The 17,930-nt window shown below is 41.8% G+C and overlaps 1 protein-coding gene across 1 annotated transcript in view; it reads right to left on the bottom strand.

Annotated features, from left to right (window-relative positions):
* Nucleotides 1–17,629, bottom strand: part of ATP13A4 (ATPase type 13A4) — a 39,811-nt gene extending 22,182 nt beyond the window's left edge. Inside the window, 10 exon segments of the mRNA XM_010147148.1 lie at nucleotides 37–207; nucleotides 1,430–1,561; nucleotides 2,212–2,284; nucleotides 2,703–2,837; nucleotides 3,646–3,715; nucleotides 4,592–4,672; nucleotides 4,764–4,834; nucleotides 7,065–7,202; nucleotides 9,714–9,887; nucleotides 17,496–17,629. Coding sequence (XP_010145450.1) covers nucleotides 37–207; nucleotides 1,430–1,561; nucleotides 2,212–2,284; nucleotides 2,703–2,837; nucleotides 3,646–3,715; nucleotides 4,592–4,672; nucleotides 4,764–4,834; nucleotides 7,065–7,202; nucleotides 9,714–9,887; nucleotides 17,496–17,558 — 1,108 coding nt within the window. The 5' untranslated portion in view covers nucleotides 17,559–17,629.
* Nucleotides 17,630–17,930: the final 301 nt, after the last annotated feature.

Genomic DNA, 17,930 nt, shown 5'->3' with positions numbered 1-17,930 from the left:
GCATGAAAGGAAAAGGAAACTGAAATGTTGACTGACCAGTCCGCAGCACCACAGCTTTCACTCCTCCTCTGTCGTCTGCCTTGGTCTGTATGACCTCTGTTCCACAGAAGAGGATATGTTTTTTGTAATCCTCTGCACAGTGCATTCGCCAGGGCTTGAAGTTATCAGCTTCAGGTAAGTGGGTCTTTGTTACTGGAACACTTTCCCCTAGGGAAGATTAGCTCAAATGAGGAAAACTGCAGTACACTTTAAAATGAGCATGCTAACTTTCAAATAAGTACAGGGTCTAGACATCTAGGTGGTAATTTAAAGGTATTTACTAGAGAAACCAGTTTAGAGAAATGTTACTTTCACACTGTGACATCTCCAGAGTGAGTAAGGGTTTGAAGCCTAGCAAGCAGACTCTGGCAGAGAAAAGCTCTCCTTTGCATTGGTAGGACAGCTTCATGAAGTCTGAGAACTGAAAGCAGCCCAAGGTCTCCAAGCCCTGGCTGTAGATATGCAGAGTTGAAGAGAGGCCTGAACTGGTGTTGCATGACTCCACTTGATGGCCACAACTTGTTTACCTAGTTTGAACCCCATGTGCAGGTTACTATACTAATACTAATCCTTCAGGCAGATTAAACATGACATTCACTATTGCCCATTCCTAGCAAAAAGATCCTTTAGCCCAATGCTTGACAGCTGACAAATACCCTATTTATGTCAGAGCAGATACACTAAGGCGAAGCAGAAGAAATATGAAAGCTGAAGCTTTCTAAATGAAAGGGGTTTCTGGAATTCCTCATTTACATGAAATTTCAGAACTGTGAGTTTCAGTTTGATTCAGACCAAGGCCAAAATTCAAGACAAGAAACAGAACCATGAACATCTTCTACACCAACAACCCTGCTTTGCAGTGAACTCTTCTACCTGGTGTGTCCTCCATTGTTATCACATGAACATAGGGCTAAGTGTCTGGAGAGCTAAACAGACATGCCGGCAGGTTGGTGATGTTGCAGTGGTCACCAGCAAGGCGTTCAGAGTGACTGAGCGAAACCCCTACAGCCTGAGCAGATGGTGGGCCCTGTGTGGGAACAGCTTTGCTCTGTACATACTGTTTCTTCTCCTGTCCTGCTCACCCCTCTTCACTGTCCACTCTTCCTTCCTTTCTAATCAGAGGATCCCTTTGTAAACACTACACTCCAGAAAGGAAGATAAGGATGAAATATCCTTCCTAAAGTCCATCTTATCTATTTAGATAAGCTGGGGCTAACTACAGTTCAGTCTTTATTACAGCCAACGCCTCAAAGAATCCACTTCTAGGCTAGCTATGGACTATGTCATAATAAGGGTGATACATGATAACACTGCATGTTTTGCGTCACTGGCTGAAGCCATAGGGCTATGGTGATGTTTCGATGGTAAACCTGGAAGGGATGAACTGTACCTGTCAGCATGCTTTCATTTACAGTGCATTGCCCGCTAATCAGGATGGCATCACAAGGCAAAAGGGTTTTGCCCTCTTTCAGAACCAGCGTATCTCCAGGAACTAGACGGCGTGATTCCAGCTCCTGGAAGCCTGTAGGTGACATGGAATACAAACTTTGTGCTTCATATATTTCTCTGTGGTAAGGGAAAAAAATACAAGGAACTACCTGCTGAATAGACTGTTACTTCTACATAATGGCTGATAAACTAAAGACCACAAGTAGGACCTGAGAATACAACTTCCAGTATTTAGAAAAGACTAGGCATCAGTTTGAACTGCAGAATTCCTTCTTATCTCCCCAGGAACCCAACCAATGGTTATTGTTCCAATGTCCTGACCTAACTGAAGAAACTTAGATCTACATTTCTCAGTTTGACTCTGTCTTTTTGGATTGTGCTCTAAATACCATGGCAATTAACAGATTTTGCATGGAGTAATTAGGTGGACTCACAGGCATTTAATGGCTATATGGTTGGCTTTGCCAGTATTGCTTTAAGAAAAATGACACAGTTTTCCTGATAATTTTTTGCTAAGGCTGCATTCAAACAGATACAAATATGATTGATGTGCCACAACATACTTCTAAGTCAAATTACGCTAATTTGCAGAAGCTAGTTAATCAAGCTGAGGGACAGAAGTGGAAACTGCTCTAGAAGGCATTTGTTACTATACATTCTTAGTTTTGATATAAATTGCTATAGAAACAAAACACATTGAAGAAAGAAGTGTTCAGGAGTCACCTTCCTTATTTCTGCAGACAGTGACCATGGTGTTGTTATGAGACTCAACCAGTCTGTGCAGTTTAATCGATTGCTATAAATTAAAGGAGAACACACAGAAGTGTTACATCTTACATGATGCAATTCACCCACTAACAATTATTCCCTTTTGCTATTTATGGTTATGAGAGCACTCATAAACTGGGGTCTGGCCCTGCCAGGAACTGTACGCTCATACAGAGAAAGAAACTCCCCACTCTAATTACGGAGAAGGTGTAACGAAAGGTTACAAAGCAAAGAACTGGAATGAGGAAGGGAGGATGTGGGTAAAGAACCACACAGAGATTATGATGACTAGCAGGCCAAGCCATTGCACCTGCTACTACACAATGTCACGAGACTACACCTCTGAGTAACTCTCACAGCACTGCTCGTGTACATGTTGTAACATCCTGGTCTTTCCCAGACATTATAAATAAACCTCCCCTGTGGAGAAAGGTGATGTGACTCACCTGCCTAAGATCATACACAGTCAAAAATATCGAGAGAAGAGACATGATTATGATGGCGATGGCATACTCCATGTAATCTTCAGCAAACCACAGACACACACTGAACAGCTGGAACACGTAAAAGGGATTTAAGACCTGTTTGGAGAGAGAAATACTCAAGAGATGGCCACATTTAAATGGTTCCAGTATATCCAGCCAATCCATGCTGTTAGAAATGGGCTGGAATAAATGGGTTTGATGTCTTCCAACACCCTTTCTAATTGTATTAGCACTAGCTTCAGTCTAATCAGATCAGATCACCTTCATCTGATAGAAGGGCCACATAATCTGGACCAATAGGATGTTATTTGGGATATGAATAGCTCAGGCCAAGCCTTGTTTTTCTTAATTTTTTACAAGAAATGTAACAAAAGTGAGAAAGCAGCAGGCTGTGCTGTGAGGATGGAGCTCACATACCACAGACACATCACAAACACTGTTTAGGCCACATATAGCCAACCCCTGCCTGAAAAGGGGACCGGTGCTTTACCTGGTGCTGTGCCGAGTCATGAGCTCATGCATCTCTCTGCAGCTGTAAGCATATGCCAGCTACTGCCACTCATTTCGCCTCTGCTGATTAAGAAACAGCCTTTGCCCAGAAGGTCTCATTTCCAGAGCAGCTTGTAAACATTCACCGACCCTTGCAAGGCCAACAGAATGAGCTCCCAGGACACACATACAAATACCAAGCTGCCATACAGGCATGGGGATGGAGGATAGGGAACAACAGAGAGCAAATGAATTTATGGTGATTTCATGGAACAGCTTTAAACAGAATTTGAAAAAGGAGTGTGTTTGATGAGCGAATATCCGGAAACTAATTCAGACAAGGAATCCGTCATATTCTATATGCACACTCTGCCTCCGCAAGTAGCGTAGAATAAAAGCAACAGAAATGCTCTACCTCTTTGACGAGTAGTTTCCAAATAGGGATCACTGGAACATCAATAGTGTTTGGCCCACATATAACTCTCCTGTATGGAATAAAGATACAACACTTGCAGATAAAATAGTGACAGTGTAGCTCTCTCAAGAACCTGCAGCTTTCAATAGCCCTGAGAGCTAGGATTTATTGTATCAATCCTAGTTTAAAGGCTATGAAGATCTTTCTCCAAGAAAAAGATAAAAAATTAAATGCCCCTACAGTGCTTCTGTCAGAAAAGATGACTGTACCAGTGAAATCTACTTGAACAGACAAGAGGTGGTACACAGCCTTTTAGGCAAATGCTTATATCACTCAAAAATTCCTTTGAAGCACCATGAACAAAGGAATTCTGGACCTAAAACTAAAAAATCCAAACCCAAATAATTTTGCATAAAGTTAAGGGTGATTTGAATGTAAGATTCAACATGAGCTAAGGTCAGGAGCTAGATTTTCAGTATTTAATCTACTGAAGATCACTTCTTTTTAGCAGTTTCAGGAGTACCTATTCTGTAAATTGTCTAATGATACAGTAGTTTGTGAAAATAACTTCAGTGGTCAGAACTAATTGATATAGAAGTTTGATACAACTCCATAGAGCTCCACTGAAGAAAGCACACACACAACCTATCTGCACCATCTCATGGAGACTTTCTGTTACTCCAAATAAGAACTGCTTGGAGTTAATTAGGGGAGATACTTACTTCCTGATTAAGAACAATAACAGTGATGAATACTGAGGCATTTCAAAAACAAGGAATACACATTCTCTAGCCCTTTTCATTCAATTTTTCATGCATGGCCATTTCATCTAAAATTATGCACGTATTAATGTATACACAAGAAATTCAATAAAAGTGCACCAACAGCAGTAAAGTTACATCTCTTTGAATCCATATGTTGAGTACTTGTGTTTTAAAATGTGTACCTGACATTCTGTTCATTGCAGGTGAGACCAGAACCAAATCTGGCATGTATAGCTGAGCAAGTGTGGTGGTCTTCTAGGGCTCTAAAATATAAAGTAAGTGTTTTCCTTAGCACATCATTCACAAAGAAGCTTGACTTCTTCAGAGACTTGTGTAACCAAGCACTGAACTCACCCAACTTTCTGGAAATGTTTTGCATAGATATTCCAGACATAGCGGATTTTTTGTACTTGGATACTTTTCACCTGCAAAACAAGAGAGGGACAACAATATATGCAATACAGCAAACAAAAATCCTCCCAGGCCAGCTCACAGAACTCAGCTAGTGATCCTCACTGCAGTCAAGCACAGATAAAGCAAATTATATTGGGGACAGGGAGGGAGAGAAGACAGAACTGCATTTACTGTGTTACAGAGTGGGATCCCTGTCCCAGTAAGCTTTACAGAGCTTTACAAAGCAGCATTCTCCCCATTTTGTGAAGCAAGGAATACAGTCCTCACTCTCATTTCACAGAATGAAGGGAAGAGACCACTGATGCAGTGACAGGTACGCAGGCAGTTGTCAAAGCCCATCTTCAGTCAACAACTTCCTTATCTTCTGACTGGCTTTGAGGGAAGCAGGAGACTTTGGGCAGTTTGCAGGCATGGTGCCAAGTCCTTCAGCTGAACAGATATGCCAACAGACAAGAGGGACCGTCCCAGGATACTTACTGAGTCACTGCTAATGCTAAGCCCTTGCAGAGCAGTTACCCATTAGGAGCACACACTGCCATTTATAACTTGCAAAAGGAGTCTGTCCTGTCCTGCGCAACAGTAACGATGCCTATCAGAGATAATGGCACTTCGTATCAGCTGGCAGAAGGCACGACTATACACCTATACACATAAGCAATAAAGAAATCAGCTCTAGGGGACTCTCCTTACCCGGTGCTATAAGCATTATTATAGGCCAATGAAATCTATACTCAGTTCACACACTGACTCAAAATGGAGCTATAACCACAGTCATTAACCTAACAAGAGGCCTGTAGTTAGGATTTCATGTGATAGGAGCTGTCATGTTTGCAATGCTAAAAACTGGAGTGGGAAATCAGAGAGTCAACTCACTGCTGGAACAGGTCCTTGGACAGCTCTTGGGCACTACACATTGCTCTTGGGTGCTACGCATAACTCTATGGACTCAGGTAGCTTAAATGACAACCAAATTTTATAACTCACATGTACGTAGGGGCTTCTGAATTGCTAGTGAAGGGTTAAACTGTTTGCTCTTTGCTGCTTTGAAATCAGTTCTTTTCTATCTAGATGTTTTGATTGATAGAAAAGTGCTGTTCAAAGAGCCTATTATTTGAGGGGTATATTGGGCTTTTTTATGTTACTAATTCAATCCTCTGAAGAATGTTACAAACCGGTCTTCACTTTCATACTGTGCCAGTTGATTAAACTAGCTGGCACTAAACTTTCCTGTGTACATTAATATATACCCACACAAACCAGCAGTAATACCAACAGCTTTGCTCAGCTGAAGTTAGGTTTATAACGAAAATATCTTCTAAAAATTGCTGTAGATATAAAAATAAATGCTAACAAGTTAGAAATCTATTCCCTGGAATTTAATGTAGCTCTTGTATGTGTTCCCTAGCACAGTGATCTATTATTTATAAACAAAAGCCAGTTATTAGCAAATGTACCATTGCATTCCTATTGCTCACACCAATTTAACATGTAATGCTAAGCAAGACATATAACTGAACCGTCTGGTGCTTGTTCTAAAACGGGGATAATTAAATTTATGCAACTCATGAAGGACCTTGTGATCTGCTTGGATCGATTAATCATCTACCTTCTCCCCAGTGCATCACTGGGATTCTCAAAGCTACGGAACTGGCAGAGACCAGGGTACATTCTGGCAGGAACGGCCAACACCACAAGACCTGATTGCAGCAAATGTATTTTAAAGCACAAATTGGTGCATAAAAAGGCAAGAAAGCAAACTGTGTTTCAGACCCTCCTTGATGAAACATTCCTGGAAATACTGAGGCAGCTCTGCCTAGGCACTTTTCTGTCCTATTCCCCTCAGCTACACTCACCCCTGTTTTCATGTTACTGTGGGACCTTTGATGTTCAGTTCCTCACAGTTTCCCTTCAGACACACAGCCAGCCTAAATTCCTTGATTCCTATGCCAGGAATGAGTTTTTAATCTAGAAGTCTGATTCTTTACTGCCAACCCCAGTGCCTCGAAGCTCTCCTGTTTATAAAGTAGGTCTTCTCTCAGGAGTAGTGAGGATCCTTTTTTCATAACCCACCTCAGAGTAGGAGAGGATTTTTATAGAGGTGAGTACAGTTCTCCAAAAAGCTCACTGTGTTCATCAAGCTGCAAGTTCCTTAGCTGGCAGTTCACAGCTCACTTTCACTACTCGAAGTGTGGCTGAGATTTGCTATCATCTTCCCCATGCTGCAGGGAATATTCTACTTACTTGCAAACTTGGCTTCATTATGGCTTTGCTGAAGATAGAGTCTTCCTCAGCAGTGGCTGGATAATCTGGCCTACTTTTGGTAAATGCAGACACAGAGATCCAGGTCACAGTCTTACGAGAATAAATCCGAAATTCATCCTAAATTAATGTAAAAGAGAAGTGTCACAATTTCCCTCAAAATCAGACCAAACTCACTATGACCTTGGAGTGAATTATTACAGAACGCCTTTCCAGAGCACTGATCCGTTTTTTTTAAAGCACTAACCAACAGGAGCCTCCCACCACCTGTGCCTCATACATAAATCAGCAGAAAGGGAGCAGAACCATGGTCCTGTCAAAATGTGAGTACTGCAAATAATTCATTGACCACAGGTCTGGTGCTTGGCTGATAAGGATGGAATATGAACACCCAGGTCATGATCTAGGACAAGCAAACAGTACAGGACAGTCTGAGATGCAGTGACCCTACTGTAAAGGGAAGATCAAAAGAGAGATAGCAAGGTACTGAAAAATGGATGCTTAGTGCCAAAACCTTTTCACAGTGCTTTCTGTGTTAACACTTCATTGGAACAAGTGTGTTAGCACCATGCCTCCCTTATAGAACCTTAGGCAAGCTTTTGCCACAAACGGTTCATGATCTCGCTACTTATTATTATAAAATAAGTTCAATGTTGGAACTGCCTGGTAAGTGGTGTTGGTAGTACAGTCTTAGAGATTAGAACAACTACTATATTAAGTACTCTCATGTTAATTTTCAGCCCCAAACACTGAACTACAAGCATTAAAGCCAGTTATGAGACTGACATATATCATATTCAGTGTGTGAGCAGTTTGGCAGATGGAAAAAGCTGATTACTTCAGCCAGCCAGGTTCTGAAAGCAGAGTTATTAAACTTCATTTGGAAATGATAACAGGAAAAAAAAAAAAAATCTGTGCCAATATGAGTACTTTTAAATAATTTAAGGGTTCAAAAAAGAACTTTAATAATGTCTACATATCTTATTTATTTGTGCACTTTTCTTCTTAAACTGGTATTTTGAGTAGAATAACATCTATTTTCTGATATTTATCTTTAATTTAAATTTCATAATTAGTAGACATTGGGATGCAGATGAAGATGGGAAGTAGTGAGTAACACAGGTGCTCATTATTTCAACTGAAGTGAGTCAAAATTCAATAACAAAAGTGAGTTAATAGGCTCTTATATTGCAATTGCAGATAATGATGAATTATGAATGAAGGTTTTATGTGAAGCAAAAGAGAATTCCAAGGATCAAGCTGATGGGATTACTTGTATCCTCATTAGCAGTAGCCATCATATTTGAGAACTGACAGAATGTAGAGACAGAACAAAACTGGCCTTTTAATACAAAGGACCATGAAGGAAATCTGCAATTGCCAAATGCCCAGAGCATGCTTTGCGAGAGCTTCCTGGTAAGAAGAATGTTCAGTATGATTCAATTCTTTTTTAATTACATAAAGGATCATTTAGAAACTCATTTATTTGAAAAGTGTTTGGCATGGCAAATCCATTTAAAATGACACACAAAATAGGTAATTAAAAATGCAAACTGAACTGATGATTAAAAAGGCAGATTAAACCTAATATGCCTCTTAAAAAAAATACATACCCCCAGCCTATTAGAATGCAGATTGTTTCAATACAAAATATTCAACAGGCAGATCCATGATTTTCAAACCCAAGATTTTAACTGCATGCTGCTCTGCTCATGTAAGAATGCAGCTCAAATACAGTGGCAGCAAGTGATCCATTTTGCAACTGCACATTTTGCAAATGCCATTGTTCAGGAATCTTTGAAGCAGAACACATCAAACTTCTGTAAGTAAACCAGCCCTGCCAGCTCCTGGAGTATTCACATTTAGCTGGGATTCAGAGTCAAGTCTCAGTTGGCTTCTTTGAGTGTTGCAGTACCTTGCTTGAAACAAAATCAGTGTTTGTGTATGTTGCAGTGCTGCAGTGCAGTCCTCAACAGATAGAAATCTATACTAGGAGACTACCAGCAAAACATAACAGCCCTGTAAGCATTAACTGCAGGATTGCAGGCTTATTGGACATGGGGAAGGGCTGATGGAAAATGGAAACATACAGCCAAGAAAACAAGCGCTGTGAGCTTGCCCTCTTCCTTTTACTGATCCCTCATCACTCACTGTTGGACACTGCTGAGGACAGAGCTGGGCAAATCTTTGGTTTGGCCCACTGGCTAAATTTTGGGAGAGAGAGACAACTTCACCAGGATGGCCAAGTGAGGGAAAAAGGATCTGCTGGACAGCGCCAATTAAACTTTAGAATCTGAACCACAGATCTGCAATGTAAAAAAGCATAGAAATGGTGGAAGGGGGGAGGAAGGACTGAAAGCAAATAACACAGTCATGAAACCACATATATTACAGTTTTTTCACCCCAATTTCCTTCAGCTTGTTGTCTGATCTGCTGTCACCCTCCATTCCAATCATCATCTTACACATAATTTGTGAAATACTTGAGTGTTCTTTAGATCAGTGATGGTAAACACAAGATATTATTGCAGGAAATCAGTGTTTTAAGAGATTCCAGCTAACTGGATTCCTTCCAATTAGTCAACTTCCAATTAACTACATACTAGGGACTAATTTAAAGTAGGTACCTACTGTTGTTCTAAGGAGAACAATGTCCGCTTCTTCCAAGCTGCAGCGTATGCAGTTTGCCCACACATCCCACTCCGGCTTCCAGTAAAAGAGCAGCAGCAGAGCCCCACAGGACAAGATGTATCCAGCAATGCACAGGGCCTTTCGGCATCTTTGGGTTTTGTAGCCAAAAATCTCCTGTGCAGCAAAGACAAGGAAAAAATTATTACTATTTCTCTTAAAGAAACACCTGGGATACTACATTTTCCCATCATCCACTGCTCTTCCATAGGTACAGCTTGGTATGGTACTGTGAAAAAACAACTCTTAGAACTTGTATTTGGCTTCTTTGTGTGTCCTAAACATGACCATAAAAAAATTTTGTATGTACCACAGAAGTTTTCATCCACCTTCACAAAATCGGGATTGCTGTAGTCTGACCCAACTCCTAAAATAGTTTTATGTAGCTGTGAAGCTCAGCATGAGACACTGTTATATGTGTGCATGAGTTGGAATAATATCAAAATATAGAGGCCCTAATCTTTAGGCCCTAAGTCAGCTTTTTTAAGGTCACTGAGTGAGATGGCCGAAGAACTTGAGTACGGCTGCACTAGGGGATGAAGGCTGGTGCACACCCACTGCAGCAGCTGAGACAGTGTCTGGTTTGGATTCAGAAGCACTGCTGCTATCCTGCCATAGCAGTGAGTCTGCGTCAATGCCCCTACGCTTCAGAGACTCAGCTAGTGTCTGTCTCTGCATGGTGCCGAATGGCACTGTGTGGCTGCACCAGCTGGAGCTGCTTGGCACAACTCGGCACAGACCCAGCCTTTGTGGGCTGTTACCAGCTTCCATGATAGCTCCAGTATGGGAATTTTGGATCTTGCCAATATGTTAGTGCCCTAACAGCCCAAAACAGTAATAATAACTGTTAGTGAGAACAACTAATGATCACTTGCAGAATGCTTTACATGTTCGGTGGGCTAAAGGAAGCTACTCACTGCAGCTGTATGAATGGGTATTATTATTCCACTTTTAAAGCTGGGGAAATAGTTACAGTGAGGCAAGATGACTTGCCCAAAACTTCAAAGGGATGACTGTCAACATTACAGTTTAAGAGCTGTCAGATCTTGGTACCACGGCCAAATTCCCTCTCAGTACTGCTAGCAGGGACTTGGTAAAGGTGAAGTGAAATGTATACAGTGCATTTATAGAGGAGACCCAGCCCTGATCTAAGATGGGAGATTGCTTGGCTTCAATTACATTGGGTGACCAGGAGAATTTGCTAACGTAAGGGTTAAGATTCCTCAATCTCTTCTTCATAGTATATCTGCAGCAATTGTGCAATCTGCTTCTGAAGATCAGATATCTGCAGCCACAGATATTGCAAGATCCATTCATAAGGTAAGAAGAAAAGGCAGTGTAATTGGAAGGATGAGTAATGCATAATTCCTGGTTCTGTGCTGGTGTCTTTGCTTGTTGTGCGAAATGCAGGCCCTACCCAGAGGTTCCACATGCTGCCTCAGCCTACCTGCTCTATGTCATTCTCCAAAAGACAGACTCTATCCTCCTAGGTAATCTTGATGTGGTTTCTAAAGGGAAAAAATTGGCAACTGTGGGCAAAAAATATGGTAATCTACACAGGGAAGTGGCCTGCATTGCACAGGACCTGGTTATACCACCTCGAGATGCACACACTCAGCATTTTCAAAGGCTTCTATAATCTCTGAGGAGTCCAAGAGAGTAAGACAACTCTGCATCAGGGAGAAGGAAGCTCATGGAGGCCAGCAGGCAGGAAAGGTTGCTAGAAGGTGGTTGATGTGGCAGTCACGTGCTATTTTCACATGCTCCTATGAACAGGTAAAGGGCTCACCATTCCCCTCTGTCTAGTTGTATCCTTAATAAAAAGGTTACAAAATTAGTGCCAGCACCAGGATACAGAACAGTACATAGAACGATGTGAACTTACTGTTCACAGCAATGGCTTACTAGCAAGATCCAGATGCTTGGATCCAGACTTTACAGCTTGTCAGCAAGGCAAAGGAATTCTCAAGGAGACAGAGATGCCTAAGGGAAGAACTGTTAAAAGAACATGCCTTCGGACTTCCTCCAGTATATGGCTCGACCTGGAATAACTGGAATAATATTTTCAAATTGGGATGGGCATGAATATCAGGGTGGGGAAGAATGAGATTGCTGCCATGTGCATCTTGCTTCTGCCAGTGAATCATTCCTTTAATTTCCAGCTTTTGTGCCTTACACCCAAAGTCTGAAAAGTCAATAAGGCTGTAGTTAATGCAATTAATAAGGGAGAGGGTGGGCATTCGGCATATGATTGACAGTCAGTTGGGATCATCTTCCGTTGACAGTGTTCTCTGCTGAAATGCTGAATGACTCCCCAGGCCTGCTATGACAACATAACCATAGAGCTAGGGTAGACTTTGTCTTACCCTGCCTAGGAAACCATGCACCTGCATATCAAAATAGGTATGAGTCTCCCTATGCCTGGATATGTTTCCAGGCCTTCGTTTCCCAGAGCAGTTTCCCCTCAAAAAAATGGTTTGAACTTTTAGATCTCAAGACGCTTCCCAAAACCAGGCATGCACCAGTATTCATCATCTTGAAAACAAGGAGGGAGGAAGACAAGGAAAACAGCTCATCTGGGGAAAAAAGGCCATGCTCTTAAGACATCCGCTACACTGTCTGCTGGATCTTGTTGCTTTTCACAAGAGATGAGAAAGAGAGACAGAGTCCCTTGAGCTGTTCTGACCCAGTGCCCATTCTGCTCTATGAAGACAGGTATTGGTTCAGGTTCGTTGGTTTGTGTCTTGATGAATGTGACATTTCTGAATGTAGGTGTTCAGGAGCTCTACAAGAATTAAGCTGGGAAAGAATAAACATCAAATGTTAACTGCTGTCTTGCATCTGGATGTCCATGCAGGACTCTAAAGCCAAAGCAAAGCATTTCCCACAGTTTGGAAATGTCTGGAGGAGGTTACCTGAGCCACATCGTTCCAAAACAAAGCTGGACAGGGAAATAGACTGAGCTCCAAATCTAACTTGTGCCAAAGTCCCCTGGGCCAGAAGCTTTCAATACTTAACTTCAGAATAACATGTTCTGTTCAGGCTGAGGTGTTTTTCCTGACCCTGTGCCTTCAGCTGGAAGGACTATAGCAATGAATGCTACATTCATTAAAAAAACATTTAGATTGTAAATAACTCCTTGTTGAAACAGAAGGAGTATTAGTACAAACACTTCTCACTTGTCAAATATTTGACCCACAACAGACATATCCACAATGTGCATGAAGAAGGGGGGAACAGGCACACACACAATGCAAGTTTCTCAGCAGGTTTATCTAGCCACGTGAATGCCTTACAGTAATTAGGGTTTGGAAATTCTTCAAGCTTATTCAGGATTCGTTAGGCCTATACTACAAAGATCTCCAAGCAAATGCTTGTCCACTATGGCAAACAATACTTTCAGGGCTGGCAGAAATCCTGGTGTTGATGTCACCAGTAAGAACGTGTCTGTCAGGTTGGTTTTATGTTGTTAAGGAAAAGAGAATAACTTTTGCTGGGTTGTATTTCATTGCACAAAGAGGCTGTGCTGATGCAGATGCAGACATGCTTCTTTTGAAGACAGTTCTGATGAATACAGATTTGCAACTTGACAACTTTTCTACTGTGTGAGCAGGATTTTAGGGCTCAGTGTGTGCATTTGACAGTTATAATATAACACAGCCAAATAACCTGGGTTCTTCAGGGCACCAGATTAAGAGAGGATAGAAAACAAAGCTAAGATCAGCTATCTTTAAGACTCCAAAGGGCTTCTCATTATCTCACAGGACGTAGCACTATCTACAAAAGAGGCTGTATGCAGGGCTCATCTCATCTCTGTAGAATAATTTTTAATAAACTGTAGTGTATTATAAAATTCTGTTGCCTCATCTGTTAACATTCCCTTTCTTTTGAGACTCCCAACAGTCAGAGAGTGAGTAAAACAAAATGGTTTAACTTGTGAGTGAAGGGTCTAGAGAGGTGCCATGGTATTGGACAGAAAAAGCTGCTAGACCTGCTCAGTTGGCAGAAAATGTGCTTATTCCAGGAAAGGTTCTTAGCTGCTTTTACAATTATACAAAGCCGGCACCCAAGGGCTTATCACTCTAGTGTCCAGCAAGCCTTTGTTACTTAAGTTTAAAAGAAAAATTGCCTGTAACTATCAGGTCATCTGCACAGCAGAATTTAAATGCAAAAGTCAAACAAGTTTAGGCACCCTTTTCTTTGGTGAAAACAAGGCCTGTAGCTACCAGCAAAGAGCCTAAACAGTGGCTGTGAAATATCATATTTCTGGCAACCTAATCACCAATGTACCCTGTTACGAACAACCTGTTGCTATAACAACAGATAATAGGATTAGACTTGAAAGACTGGTTAAGATTCACAAAGAATTTAATAAATGAATCTCATTGTTACCAACAAGAACCTGCTTCATCAGAAGTTTGTTTCTGTTCCCTCTGAAGCCAGTAGCAACATTCACTATCATTCCATTAGGAACAAGGTTGTGCCTTTCAGATTCTATCTTAAAATTGAGTCAGTCAGATTTTTCAAACTCAAAGTATATAAAATTCCTGGATCAGGTTCCCTTCAAAATTTTGGCATCCCAAAGGACGCAGGCAGCTGCCAATATACAGCAGCAAACTGGGGTGCACCAGCTGACTGACTGGCACTGTCCCATTCCTTCAGACGTAAGCAAAGGGAGAACACGTGCTTAAGATGGGCTCCTGGCAAATCCTTCCCGAAGCTGCAGCCTGTCAAAGTCTATCACAACCGTTTGCACTGCAGGACTTACACTTTGCACTTCAGGGTTTGTGAAAGGGAATGGTTAGTCCCAAGCTGTACAGAGAGAAGCATCAAATTGTCAGAGGGCACAAAGCTGTGGTTTTCCTCCCTCTTTCTATTCCACCACCAATTCTTCTGAAAAACACCTTCAAGCAGATCTTTCTGAAGGGAGGGGAAGAGGGGGGAAGGCAAGCTAGTTACTAAAATAAAATGCCTTCCTATTGCTGTACCTATTATCCCTCTCTGGGGCAAGCTGCTGTGTCCAGAGTAGTCTCACACTACTGAGATCTTTCCAGTACTACAAATGCTTATGAAGAGAGGAGCATATTATTTCATGTCCCAAATACACATTGCTAAGCTTTAGCTGAGTACCAGAAGAGTGAACTCTCATTCAGGCAAATGTGCTCCAGCCACGTAAAATAATCGCAAAGATGTACACAAGGATATCTAGGGTAAACTACCTAAGCCAGAGTGATTATTCTTAAATACAGGACTACCTAGCATCTCAGCTGCACCAAGAAACAAGTGTTTCTTCCCATTAGTGCTCCCCAACTTTCCTCAGCAAAGTGGAAAGATAGTTCAACACAGGAAAGCATTGTATGCCCAGAGTCCAAATAAGCCACCTGCATGCTTTCAAAATTACTTGAACTATTTCACTCTGGAAGAACTGGCACCTGCACAATGTTAGCTGTTACATTATTACAGTAAGTGATATGATCTTGTTTGAGGAGTCAAGAACTTCTTGTTAATAATTTGGTTCAGGTGGATTAAACTGACTGTTAAAAATAAGGTTGAAAAGTATTTTTAATAGCTTAGAATTTTTAAAAAATGTTGCAGGGTCACTGAGACCATTATGTGCCAGTGCCATATGCTGTGACTGCCAATAATTTAAAATATACAACTTTAACAAAGAATGTCTGCACATATTTACAATCTTTTTTATATATTTACAATACAATTTTAACAAAGAATTTCTGTCTTCTCTTTTACCTCATGTATTGTCCTTCCCTCCTCTGCTTAAACACAGCCTTATCTCTTTCTTCACAACTTCTCTCGCCTACATATTACTTTCTTTTTCGCACAAATACGCACACTAGCTGTTCTCTCTTTCTGTACACAGGTTGGTTTTTTCCTCATCCTCTTGGAGTATCTCAGACTTCCTCACAGCTATCTTCCTCTCTACCATGCTCATAACGTTTTTCTCTCTCCTACACATTGTAACAAAGACACATACATACCTGCCAAATGTAGCACAAGTTGTCTATGGTTTTAATTGCACCTACTACTCAACTGCTTTGCCAATCTTTTTGCTGTGATTTTCATGTGGGAACCCCAGGTGAATGAGCACTGCTCATGCTCACTGCAGGCACAGAGAGCATGGCACATGTGCTCAGTATAACACTGGTGAGAAACAAGAGCATTACTGGGATAGCTGGCTCTGTGCAAGCACAACTTGGGTGTCCCAGTAGTGCACAGCTGGAATTGGACATGCAGGGTACATTAGTGTGCCTCTACAGAGTCCAGACAGTCCACTTAAACATAATTAGCTCAGGCTCAATTCTGGTGTTGCCAGTGACAGTGCCAGTAGTGGGAAGAGAATGACAGGGTATTTATGGTCCTAGAAGGACGGGGCAGGGTGGAGCACAGACAGAAAAGCAGCAGCGTTTGGAGCTGGGGAGCAGAGGCACATCAGCACCAGGGCTAGAGCCAGGAGCGGGGTGCTGCGAGCAGGTTTAGTAACAGCAGCAGAGCCAGTTGGGTTCTGCGTTGCACTCAGCTAATTAGTCCCCACCCTCAGCCAGTGCCTTGTGCTTCCTGCAGTGCTCAGTTCATGCTGCTGGATGACTCTGTACTGCATTCTCCAGCACACCCCAGATCACCCAGGTCTGCATTACGCAAAACACATCTCCCCTCCCCTGGAAGGCAGAGAGTGGACTGAAAATCCATGTTTGTATTTAGGAATAACAAATGTCTACATTTTTCTATGACATGGCCTCTTTTTCACTAAAGTAGAATTCTCAGTGAATAGATTTTGAAGATTTTTCCAGGATTTCTGGAAGTAAACAGTCATGTCAGCTTGTAAGTGACTGTTTCACTAGCTTTCCTGGGGCCTTTGTACACCCAGAAATCCTACACGCACCCACAGCAGAGCTACAGTGGCTCTGCAGCATGAGAATTTTGTGAAGAATTGCATTTACCAGACATGCATGAGAATTGTTGTTTTACAGCTTCATCATGGGTCTGACACGTCCAACAGAATCTGTTAGACGGACAAAATGCATGTGACCAGCAGCTGGTCCATAACACACAGAAATGCCAAAGCAGCTAAGAAGCACTGCATTTACTACAGTCGTATACTGGGCTCCCTATTTAAGAGAAGCACCATGCAGTAGATCAGATATTTCATGTAAACATAGGACTTATTTCCACATGTTATGGAATTCATGTAAACATACTCCTCCCTGGGAAACTCTGGAAAGAAATATGGTAGTTCTGTATTTAGAAATCCAGCTTTATACAGGCGCTCAGGCCGGAATAGTGTTGTCAGTTCAACAGACTTCATTTGCTAATAATTTCTGTGAGCATAACATGTTCCAGGGAAAGCAAACATTCCCAGTCCTCACCTAACTGTATCTGACCCCAGAGATTCAGCTGTCAGATGGTTAGGAACACCACTCTGGCCTATCCCTTAAGCTCGTATAAGATCACCTGCACCTAGATTTACAATGCTACATCAATAATCTGTCCAGCCATCCCCTGTTGGAGGGGATAAACAATTAAATCCACAAACATATATAATTTATTGCCTTTCTGCTGAAAAAAATTATATCCCTTTCTAAATGTATGTTTCTGCTATGGGAACACTCCCACCAGCCAAAACTAAATTACAGACGATAGCATTTTAATGCAGAACATGTGCCACCTGCTGCTTCAAGTTGAGAAAGACCTGACAGAGATAGGACTCACCATCTCATTCTCTTCTCCCTGGTTAAGTTGTGCATAATGATTCTTGGCAGGATTGTCCCCCATGAAATGACCCTCTGGAGACTTCCTAGAGCACCCTCAGGACAGGTCTTCAGCGTTGTGTGCTTGAACTTCCACATTGAGGAAGTGCTCTAAGTACACACCTTCCTTATAACTCTGCTGATGTTTGAAGAATGGAGCTCCTCCCTCTCTGTGGGGTGAGCAGGTAACATTCATCCCTCCTCCCTTCAGTCTGCTGTTGGAGTTTTTCCAGCACCAGGGTACATGCAAAATCCACTCAAAGACACTGCAAGAAAGGAAAAGTTAGCTCTCGTAAGTCTTTGCCACAATATGACTCCAGGTCATAACTCTGGTAAGTGCAAGCAGGTGCTGTTGGCATGCAACTTTCAGGGGAGGGCAAGAGGGGATATTTTTCTT

This window comes from Eurypyga helias, unplaced genomic scaffold (genome assembly GCF_000690775.1).
Source record: "Eurypyga helias isolate BGI_N326 unplaced genomic scaffold, ASM69077v1 scaffold5060, whole genome shotgun sequence".
NCBI classification, from domain to species: Eukaryota; Metazoa; Chordata; class Aves; order Eurypygiformes; family Eurypygidae; genus Eurypyga; species Eurypyga helias.
The sequence above is the reverse complement of the archived record's forward strand: the minus strand, read 5'-3'. Positions and strand labels throughout refer to the sequence as shown.